Consider the following 12,074-nt stretch of genomic DNA (forward strand, 5'->3'; position numbering starts at 1 on the left):
AACTCCGCGTTGTAATACGCGGAATCCCTAAAGAGTTAGATGTAGAGCTCGTCAAGGCCGATCTGTTAGAACAGGGCTTTCCAGTAAATTCTGTGCACCGTATGCACACCGGTCGCGGTAGGGAGCCATATAATATGGTTCTAGTCACCCTCCAGCCTACCCCCGAGGGTAAGAAAATCTTCAACACACAGACCGTCTGTAGGCTCTCTGGTATCGCCGTCGAAGCCCCCCATAAAAAAGGCACTCCTAGCCAGTGCCATAACTGTCAATTGTACGGGCACTCTTCCCGTAACTGTCACGCGCGCCCCCGATGTGTTAAGTGTTTGGGCGATCACGCCACGGCCCTCTGCGCTCGCGACCAAAAAACCGCGACGGAACCGCCTAGCTGCGTCCTGTGTCGAACACAGGGTCACCCCGCGAATTACCGTGGTTGCCCCCGAGCCCCTAAAATAAATCGCCGCGTCGCCCGCCAAAACCGCCTCCGAGCTTCCGGCCCAGACATCAAAGCCTCGGCACCCTCTGTGTCGCAGGCTAAGCCAGCGTTCGTTCCGGCGCCGGTGCCCAGTGTCTCGGCCTGGGCGAAACCGCTGCCGTACATGAACACGGCTACAACTCCCTCCTCCGCGATTCGTCCCGCCCCCGCGACTCGTCCGTCTCCCGCGACTTGCCCTCCGACCGCGTCCGACAATCTCGCTTTAGCGATCGACTTCTTTCAGTCGATCAACTTTGAGCGCGTTAACGCTTTGGGCGACGCCATTCGCGCTGCCTCCACCGCACAACACTTTATCGCCGTTGTGCAAGAATACGCCGACGTATACGCGTCATTAAATACGTACGTCCTCCCCTCACTCCGCCGGTAATCAATGGCGTATATAAGTAGAGTAAAGCCCCTATCCGTAACGATAGGATTTTTTAACGCTTACGGTCTCGCAAATCAACGTGATCAGGTTTGTGACTTTTTGCGTGACCATCAAATTGATATATTTTTAGTGCAGGAGACCCTACTTAAGCCCGCGCGCCGTGACCCTAAAATCGCGAACTATAACATGGTCAGGAACGACAGGCTCTCTGCTCGTGGTGGTGGTACCGTCATTTACTATAGAAGATCCTCCCGCGCTCGCTAATATCGAAGCATCAGTGTGCCGAATCTCACTGACGGGACACGCGCCGATCGTTATCGCGTCCGTTTATCTTCCACCGGATAAAATCGTTCTAAGCAGTGATATCGAGGCGCTGCTCGGCATGGGGAGCTCTGTCATTCTGGCGGGCGACCTAAATTGTAAACACATCAGGTGGAACTCACACACCACAACCCCGAATGGAAGGCGGCTTGACGCGTTAGTCGATGATCTCGCCTTCGATATAGTCGCTCCGCTAACCCCAACTCACTACCCGCTAAATATCGCACATCGCCCGGATATACTTGACATAGCGTTATTAAGAAACGTAACTCTGCGCTTACATTCGATCGAAGTCGTTTCAGAATTAGATTCAGACCACCGTCCCGTCGTTATGAAGCTTGGTCGCGCTCCCGATTCCGTTCCTGTCGCGAGGACTGTGGTGGATTGGCACACACTGGGCATTAGCCTGGCTGAATCTGATCCACCATCGCTCCCGTTTAGCCCGGACTCTACCCCGTCTCGTCAGGATACCGCTGAAGCCATAGACATCTTAACGTCACACATCACCTCGACATTAGATAGGTCATCGAAACAAGTTGTAGCGGAGGACTTCCTTTACCGCTTCGGGTTGCCCGACGATATTAGGGAACTCCTTAGAGCCAAGAACGCCTCGATACGCGCCTACGACAGATATCCTACCGCGGAAAATCGTATTCGAATGCGTGCCTTACAACGCGACGTAAAGTCTCGCATCGCCGAAGTCCGAGATGCCAGATGGTCTGATTTCTTAGAAAGACTCGCGCCCTCCCAAAGGTCTTACTACCGCTTAGCTCGTACTCTCAAATCGGATACGGTAGTAACTATGCCCCCCCTCGTAGGCCCCTCAGGCCGACTCGCGGCGTTCGATGCTGACGAAAAAGCAGAGCTGCTGGCCGATACATTGCAAACCCAGTGCACGCCCAGCACTCAATCCGTGGACCCTGTTCATGTAGAATTAGTAGACAGTGAGGTAGAACGCAGAGTCTCCTTGCCACCCTCGGATGCGTTACCCCCGTCACCCCGATGGAAGTTAAAGACTTGATCAAAGACCTACGTCCTCGCAAGGCTCCCGGTTCCGACGGTATATCCAACCGCGTTATTAAACTTCTACCCGTCCAACTCATCGTGATGTTGGCATCTATTTTCAATGCCGCTATGGCGAACTGTATCTTTCCCGCGGTGTGGAAAGAAGCGGACGTTATCGGCATACATAAACCCGGTAAACCAAAAAATCATCCGACGAGCTACCGCCCGATTAGCCTCCTCATGTCTCTAGGCAAACTGTATGAGCGTCTGCTCTACAAACGCCTCAGAGACTTCGTCTCATCCAAGGCCATTCTCATCGATGAACAATTCGGATTCCGTACAAATCACTCATGCGTTGAACAGGTGCACCGCCTCACGGAGCACATTCTTGTGGGGCTTAATCGACCAAAACCGTTATACACGGGAGCTCTCTTCTTCGACGTCGCAAAAGCGTTCGACAAAGTCTAGCACAATGGTTTGATTTTCAAACTATTCAACATGGGCGTGCCGAATAGTCTCGTGCTCATCATACGGGACTTCTTGTCGAACCGCTCTTTTCGATATCGAGTCGAGGGAACCCGCTCCTCCCCACGATCTCTCACAGCTGGAGTCCCGCAAGGCTCTGTCCTCTCACCCCTCCTATTTAGCTTATTCGTTAACGATATTCCCCGGTCGCCGCCGACCCATTTAGCTTTATTCGCCGACGACACGACTGTTTACTACTCCAGTAGAAACAAGTCCCTAATCGCGAAGAAGCTTCAGAGCGCAGCCCTAGCCCTAGGACAGTGGTTCCAAAAATGGCGCATAGACATCAACCCAGCGAAAAGTACTGCGGTGCTATTTCAGAGGGGAAGCTCCACACGGATTTCCTCCCGGATTAGGAGGAGGAATCTCACACCCCCGATTACTCTCTTTAGACAACCCATACCCTGGGCCAGGAAGGTCAAGTACCTGGGCGTTACCCTGGATGCATCGATGACATTCCGCCCGCATATAAAATCAGTCCGTGACCGTGCCGCGTTTATTCTCGGTAGACTCTACCCCATGATCTGTAAACGGAGTAAAATGACCCTTCGGAACAAGGTGACACTTTACAAAACTTGCATTAGGCCCGTCATGACTTACGCGAGTGTGGTGTTCGCTCACGCGGCCCGCACACATAGACACCCTCCAATCTTTACAATCCCGCTTTTGCAGGTTAGCCGTCGGAGCTCCGTGGTTCGTGAGGAACGTTGGCCTACACGACGACCGTGCAACCTAACCCATGAATCAGCTCGCTGAGTTTCTCGCCGGATCTTCTCAGCGGGTCGCGATTCCGATCCGGTAGTAGATTCATTCGCGAAGCAGCTACTCTTGAGCTGTTAGGTCTCCTTCGGAGGCGCTCGGGTAGCTGCTAGCAAATCCCACCTCTCCTTGCTGAGCCTTTGCTCGCCCACGTGTCCTGGTTAAACTGGAAAGGCCTCCGGGCCACCAGTAATCTTTCAATCATAAAAAAAAAACGACTTTACAGACAACTGATTTTTTTGTTTGTTATGACATGACCAATTTCTAATTCTTTGGCATGCCTGAGCTTAAGCCGTACTTTTCAGTATTTTTACGGTGAACTCCAATTGTCTTCCATGACCGAACGACCATTGTCTCGGGTTTTATTTTTCAAATAGTGGAACCCTAGTTGCAACTATCAACCAAAACTAATTCAAAAGGGAATCCACGTTGTTTTATTCTCATTTTTTGAACGCTAACTATGTGGTTACGAATCATGGATACTTAAACTTTATCGATCGGACTATTAATAAGCGTTTTAACTCTATAAAACGTATATATAATGTTTTGACAGTGTTTTTATAACGAGCTTTTAAGCTTTTTAATTTTTTTATTGTTTAGGTGGGTGGACGACCTCACAGCCCACCTGGTGTTAAATGTTTACCGGAGCCCATAGACATCTACAACGTTAATGCCACCACGTACCTTGAGATATAAGTTCTAAGGTCTCAAGTATAGTTACAACGACTGCCCCACCCTTCAAACCGAAACGCATAACTGCTTCATGACAGAAATAGGCGGGACTACACGTGCGGACTCACAAGAAAGAGGTCCTACCACCAGTAATTACGCAAATTATAACTTTGCGGGTTTGATTTTTATTACACGATGTTATTCCTTCACCGTAGAAGTCAATCGTGAACATTTGTTAAGTACGTATTTCATTAGAAAAATTAGGACCCGCATGCGGGATTCGAACACAGTTGCATCGCAAGATACGAATGCATGCGTCCTATCCTTTAGGCCACGAGGACTTGAAATGAAGGTTAAGTTTTAGTCCTCAGGAAACACCGTACAGGGAATTTCATCCTAAAGCTTGATGGTACGTAGCAAAAATAATAATTAAAACTACTGAAGCGTAGTAGTATAGTATATTAAAAAGGAGTTGGAGAGATAATCTTCAATAATTCTTCTGAAAACTTCTCATTTTCGATAGGCGTAAATGGCGATTTTTTTTAATAGGAGTTTATGCCTTCAATAAGCGTTTAATTATGAATAAGATACTACGTTACTAAGTTTCTAAACTATAAAATATGGCTTAATGACACAATAAATTAAAAAACTTCGCTACGGATCATAAAATAAAATAAAATTGACGGTTTGTAGAATTTTAATTTAATAATATTTAATTTAATTTTAATAGTAAAAACTACGCAGATAACATTTCTTGAATTCCTTAGCTAATTTACTAACACGGCTCAAAGGTCGTAAGTACTGCTGAAATAATGATGTCCGTTTTGAAAAAAGACAATTAATGACTTGATTTAACTTTAATTTTCTTCACATCTAAAACTTGTGAATGAAAAAAATTTATATTTTCGCACAAACAGTCACAAAATAACACAAATTTGAACAAAAAAAGAACTATTACGTAAATTTGACTATACAATGCAGAGATGAAAAACATTAACGTTTTATTTTTAACAATTTAAAATCCCCTTTTGTGAAATAATATTTTTGACTTAATTTTTTTTATTCGTGAATAATCGCTGGATTTATTTAATCGCCATCTTTGTATTCCATGACCTTTTCTTCGACGGCTTTTCCGTCATTTGTCAACTCGCTAACTCCGCCGCTGCTCACTGTCTTGCCGTTGACCGTGGATGAGGAACTGTAACTCGACTTAGACTCTCCGGTATATTGCTCGTTATCTCCCGCGACGTGAGTTTTAATATCATCAAATTCAAGAGACTTTATCTCTGGCATCTCTGGCATCTTGAACTGTAGAAAAAAATATATACTTTAATATTCACAAAACGTAATTAAATTGTATTAATTACTATTATAATTAATGTTTCGTAATGACTTTATAAAATAAACTTTAATAGAAGCGTAGCTGCAGCAGTAGAAATGTCAGTGTGTTAAACATAACAAGTAAGGTTAAAAAAATTATGAATTTACTAATTCATCTAATTTACTTAATTTAATATAATATATTATTACCAATATGTCTTAGAAAAAGTCGTGACATAATAAGTAATCCGATACTTTAATGTATATTAAACAGTTTGGATATTACAAGCCGTTCTGACTTTGCAATGATAATTTAATCACTATGTATTATTATTATTATTTTATTTTTTTTATTGCTTAGATGTGTGGACGAACTCACAGCCCACCTGATGTTAAGTGGTTACTGGAGCCCATAGACATCTATAACGTAAATGCGCCACACACCTTGACATATAGTTCTAGGGTCTCAGTATAGTCACAACGGCTTCCCCACCCTTCAAACCGAAACGCATTACTGCTTCACGGCAGAAATAGGCGGGGCGGTGGTACCTACCCGTGCGGACTCACAAGAGGTCCTACCACCAGTAATTACGCAAATTATAATTTTGCGGGTTTGATTTTTATTGCACGATGTTATTCCTTCACCGTGGAAGTCAATCGTGAACATTTGTTGAGTACGTATTTCATTAGAAAAATTGGTACCCGCCAGCGGGATTCAAACACCGGTGCATCGCTCGATACGAATGCATATCCTTTAGGCCACGACGACTTTCAAAAATTTTTATTTTATTTTAATATTTTTTTTTTTGTTTTGTTTTAAGTTCATTGTTAGTGTTGATTGCATTTGATATTACAATAATATAATATATTATTTACTTTATATTACGTATTTTACAACATAGTTCGTATTTATTTAACATTTCAATTACCTTAATTACCTTAAAGTTTTATGATTAATTTATTCCATTGATTTCAATTGATATTAATATAAAACAATATGAAATTGAAATGTGTGTGGATGTGTGTGCTGTGGGATAAAAATTGTTACTTAAATCTAAATCTTTTGTCTGGTACGCTACCACTGGAGTAGAGGAGAGGAAAACGATTGCTGCAATAATAATGATTGCTGCAATACATGGAATTTAATCAATAAACTACTATTACATGTTTTTCATATTATAAATAAATTAAGTAACGGATTCGTGATTTATGTTTTATTTAATTTATTTATTTAATGTTATTTATGACTTAGTAGTGCAGTGGTTAGCGCCCCTAACTGTTGCGCCGAGGGTCGTGGGTTAGATTTCCACACCGGGCAAACATTCGTGTGATGAACCTGGTTGTTTTTTTTAAATTATTTATCTATACTATACTATACTTTTATACGTTTCATAATATGAAGTATGTTTATACTTTATGTGTCTCTAGTATCTATAAAACAGGGAATCCTAATTTGAGACAGGGTGATCGTGCGTGATCGTGTTCACAGTTGTCTGTTTTAAAAAAGTCCGACCGGGTTTGTAAGACCTCTCTGGCATGTTCATTTCTGTCGTAAAGCAATCCCTACGTTTCGGTACAAATGGTCATTATTCCAAAGGAATTAAGAGCCTTTCTCTGTATGGGCAATGACACGTCTATGCGCTCCGATAACCCCTTAACACCAGATGGACCTTGATCTCAAACAGAAAACTTTTATTTAAATACACCTATCTTTTACATTAGTCAGATTCATGTCCAACTGAAAGTAACAGAATCCAAAAAAAATGAGAAAAAGTTTGCAAATTGTTATTCAATCGTATTTAAAAAGTTGCATTCAAAGCTTAAAAGATTTTGACTCCAATATTTACTGAAGACCAGCAAATGACTAGAATTCAAGGAATCCAATGTAATCGAAATGGAGCAACAAAAAGTAGATATCTAAATATATAGAATGCTCGGTCAGCAGAATATTATCGACTTATAAAAAATATATATCCTGATATTAGTCATTGTTTCAGTTTGCAGCGCGATTTACTCTGTGGCTGGAACCTTTTAAGACACTTTATCTATCGTGGTTATAAAATTTTCTTATAATAATCATAACATTGAATTAGCTGATTATCAGGGAGCTAATGAATATTACTAAAAAGATGCAAACTCTTCCCATTTATTCATTAATTATGCAAAAAAAGGAAGTATGTAGTTTTAATTACGAGAAATCTAAAGATATTCAAACCTTAAAATTACGTCCGAAGCCTTAAAATTTTAGGTCCAAAATTTGTTGAAACCTAAATCTAATTTAGAGTTCAAGAAATCCAGCATGCTACTCACATCATTATAACGACTTCGCACTCCTAAAAATAATTTCGGGATGAAGCAACAAAAAATAGATAAACTAGATTAAGATAGATAGTCTAGAATGTTCTATAAATTGAAGAGTACGTATTAGTTGGTACTTATACGTACTCTTTTTATCGAAAACTTCCCCATTGATGTTTGCAACCAAACTTCCCTTTTCTTCACTGATGTCCACCTAGATGCCGCTAAACGATTGCCCAGAGAGTGGTCTAAAGTTTTTAATGTTTTTAGGATATGAGAATGGGAGACCAACGAAAGAAAACACAGAATCGAATAGCGAAACCTTTGGGATCTGTGGAAGAAGGGGTACATCAGCAAAGACAGTGTGTTGTGTTTATAAATTGGGTCTTACCGCATCTGAAAATCTGGAACAATATAAAAATATTATTAGTAATGAAGCTAATATATTTCAAATATATAGCAAATATATTTCAAAAAAACTGGACTCAGTGGAAGAAACTTTTCATTTTCAAAAATGATGCTAAGAATGATGATGAGCTATCAAAAATATTTTTTTTAATAGATATCTTTAAAAAAAAAAAACAATTTTACTATCTAGTAGATCCAGAGAAATTAAATTTCAAATTTGCACTATTTAATTTAATAAGTTAATGTCAAAACTCACCCCGGGAACAAATCGTCATCGTCCTCCCATACAAAGCCAGCTAGAAATGTAAATTTATTGTATTAGATTTAAAAAATCTGCTAATAGTCAATGAATTCACGACGGATCAAATATAAAGCGGTTATTAGAGCCCATAGAAAACACACCATGAAATGTACTTGGTCATAATAAACGTAGTTAAGCAGTAAAAGTATTTTTAAATAAATGTAGAATAGGGATCGCAGCGAATAAAATAAAACTTCTACTGTTCCAAAACCTTCTGTTATGTTAATAATTTAAAAATTAATTAACACTTTTATTACGCCTTGCTCATTTTTAATCGTCTACGCCATCTTCCTTTTCTCTGTCATTGTCTGTCATTCTCTTCTCCTCTCTCATTTCCATCATATACATTGTATATATACGACATGTATATTTGCGTATCGTATGCTTCAATTTGAATGTCATTTTACATAATTATTGACTTTATTATAAATTGACAGGTCAACTTTATTTATATACATAATAATATGTATTTCGAAATAAAATTATGTTATGTAACTTTCGCGTTTAACGTTTTCGCAATTCGTAGACACAGCTAAAACTATTTATAACTAGCCGTTAATTAGCACAATAAACAAAAGTCGACATATACCAACGTTTAGTTTAATTTAAGATCACTATCACATCATTTCTAATGTTTCTGAGGTAGAATTATATCAAATGTTCTTCTATCTTGATTTTAAATGCATTTTCAGTTTACAGTCAAGTGAGTTACAAAGTTATAATTTTCGCCAAGACTACACTATAGAAAAATAGTAATAAAACCAAATAATATTTATTCTATTCTCAATTTGACCACAGACGTCAAGAACAAAAGTTTGACAATAAATAGTATGCATGCGTGTGTGCGTCAAATACATGGTATGTAGTGTGTGTAATGTTTTCTTTATTGATTTAATGTATCTTTTATGCATTATTTTAAAAAAATATTAGCATTGTGCACTTCTTCTCTATATGCTCTATAAGTGTGGAAAATTTCATACTCCTCCGTCCGCGCAATTTTCGTAAAAAGGGATACAAAGTTTTTGCTTCACGTATTAATATGTAGATATGAATAAGTGAAGTGAACGTGACTTATCAAACAAACCTAATCACAGGTCATAAATACAAAGTGTATGTAAGATACGTCAATGCTAAATGATATGCGAGTGTTTCGTTTTATTACTGTAAGCAACAATCCTAACACAATCTTGCCTATATATATGTGAACCGTTTTCAAAGGTGGGACAGTTGCTATACATGAGAAGTAAGACTTTGAACACATCTCTCATTTAGACGCCATTTACCTCGTAATGTCTATGAACGTAAATAAACACTTAAATTCAGGTCGGTCGTCAACTGTTACTCATTTATTCAATAATAAATAAAATATAATATTAAAAATATTTTATATACGATTTGGTTACGAATAAACCCAAATTTAATTTTTAAAATTTATTTAGACATGTATTGTTAAAATTAGTAGTTAGTAATAAGCAGTTGAATATCATTGTGAATTTAGATGAAATTAATAATTAGGCAATGTAAAGTCGATTTATCGCTTGGCGAAAAAAATAATCGAATTAACCTAAATACGAAAAATAGTGTTATCGAAACATAAACTGAAGAAAAAGAGAACTCACCGCTCGCGATTGTAATTAATGTAATCACAAAAAGAAACTTCGTAAACGCCATTATCAGACTAGTGGAAGGAAAGTACTCTTGAAACAAACTGTAAAGCACTGAATCCACACACGGCTACTGCTGATTTAAGTATTATTTATAAGTTGTTGTTCGTAATGAAACAAGCTGTTCAAACAGTGTGACGAATGCTTTTTCTTCTAAACGTCGTCGGAAAAATAAACTGTAATGATACTGTATTGAAAAAGAGACCATGCTCGTTCATCATCATGTAATAAATACGCACGAGAACAATTAATAATGACGTGTGACAATTTTTTATGTATTCTTGAAGTCATTCGGTGTCGTTAAAATTTTCCGCTGTTGACAGGGTATGTATGCGTTTCTGCATATCATTATCTACTTTGGCAACAATGTCATTGTCATGGACGAATGGATCGAACCATTTGCTAAAAGTCGCGACTTTTGGGCTCTCCCTGTCACCGAGCACCATAGTAGTCCCGGAGTATTACTTTCGTAATTGATACTAGGTACGGTTGGAATAGTTGCTTTCGTTGTTTCCGCTTTAAATTCACCGTCGATCAACGACAATGGCGACGATGGCATGAGTGGCAATAAGCAGAATTTTTGTTCTCACCCGTGCAAGCGTTGGTACGTCCTAGTAATTACAGATGTTGGTGGTAGTGTACGTGTTAGTCTAAAGTAGCATGATCCACCACGTTTTTGAACACGCGTGTATTTCTTTTAAAAAAAGTATTTACCTGAGGAACTTGAACCGCAGCATAGTGACATAATTGGATATTGGATATGAGTGTGGTAGGAGTAAACTAATCAATATACAATTGAATATACCTATAATATCGACGGGTGAATGTCGGAGGTGAAAGTTTCGTATAGGCGACATTTTTGAAACTTTACAGGAAAGCTGTTTAAAGTTTAGAATTTGGAAAAAATGTCATGACTTAAAAGTCTTCTTCAGCTATTTGTATGTGGTTCACATAATTGAAGTTCAATTAAAAACATCGAATTGTTTATGCTAATACCAAATAAAACGGAACTTTAATTACAAAGATTGGCGTATTAAGCGTATTTAGCGTATTAAGCGAAATACGCGCTTAAACCAAATAGCCTTTACCCCTCGATATATGTGTATATATATTCAATAAATAAATACAGTAATTGAATTAAGATTGGTGGCAAGATTCAGGATACCACCGAACGACCAACGTGCCCTGCCATCGTCTGTCCATCTAAGCTAAATAAAAAAAGGGTTAAAAAAGTGATGACTAAATATATTTTTCTATTAGTATAATTACGACGCACTTAGCCACATCATTGTAGGTATATAACGGTTAACATAATACAATAAAACAAAGCACATATTCATATTATGAAAAACAATGGAACAGTTTTGTTGAACAAAAAGAAAATTTCTGCATAATTTACACAGGGTGTTGATAATAATTTTACTATGAACAATCTGATAAAACAAAGTATTTATTTATTTGCTTATTTAATGCCACTGTATCAATATTATTGATGATGCAATAAAATATTCTAAAGAAGTAATAATGGAAGGGGTATAAAGTGGCTATACGCCAAGCCCAGAATAAAATGTATACCAACAGAACATGGTCCGTAAAATAGATGATCATATGACATATGATCATATGATAGTCATAAAATAGATGATCAGTCGTAAAAGTAGTTCTGAATATGCCTAAAACTGATGAAAATCGGAGAAGCGACTTATAAAATCACCTAGAGTGGATCTGAATACGAATAATTCATTTGTTTATGGTTTTTTCACACGTTATTATTTTTAATCTGTCATGTCATCATACATTATTATTGTAGGCTAATATTCACAATTGCTTGATTTAAATTTGTTCATAGTTCAAGATTGTTTTATCGTGAAAACTCTATTCCATTTGAAAAGTCGTGGCCTAAAGGATAAGACGTCCGGTGCATTCGTATCGAGCGATGCA

At 38.7% G+C, this 12,074-nt stretch overlaps 1 protein-coding gene across 2 annotated transcripts; it reads right to left on the reverse strand.

Moving 5' to 3' along the window:
- Window positions 1–4,821: 4,821 nt before the first annotated feature.
- On the reverse strand, window positions 4,822–10,172 carry LOC692598 (seroin 1). Of its 2 annotated transcripts, NM_001043580.1 has the most exon segments (4): window positions 4,829–5,450; window positions 8,152–8,164; window positions 8,425–8,464; window positions 10,089–10,172. In NM_001043580.1, coding segments are annotated over 4 exon segments (327 nt in total). In that variant the 5' UTR covers window positions 10,141–10,172; the 3' UTR covers window positions 4,829–5,228.
- Window positions 10,173–12,074: the final 1,902 nt, after the last annotated feature.

Source organism: Bombyx mori, chromosome 5 (genome assembly GCF_030269925.1).
Source record: "Bombyx mori chromosome 5, ASM3026992v2".
Classification (NCBI taxonomy): domain Eukaryota; kingdom Metazoa; phylum Arthropoda; class Insecta; order Lepidoptera; family Bombycidae; genus Bombyx; species Bombyx mori.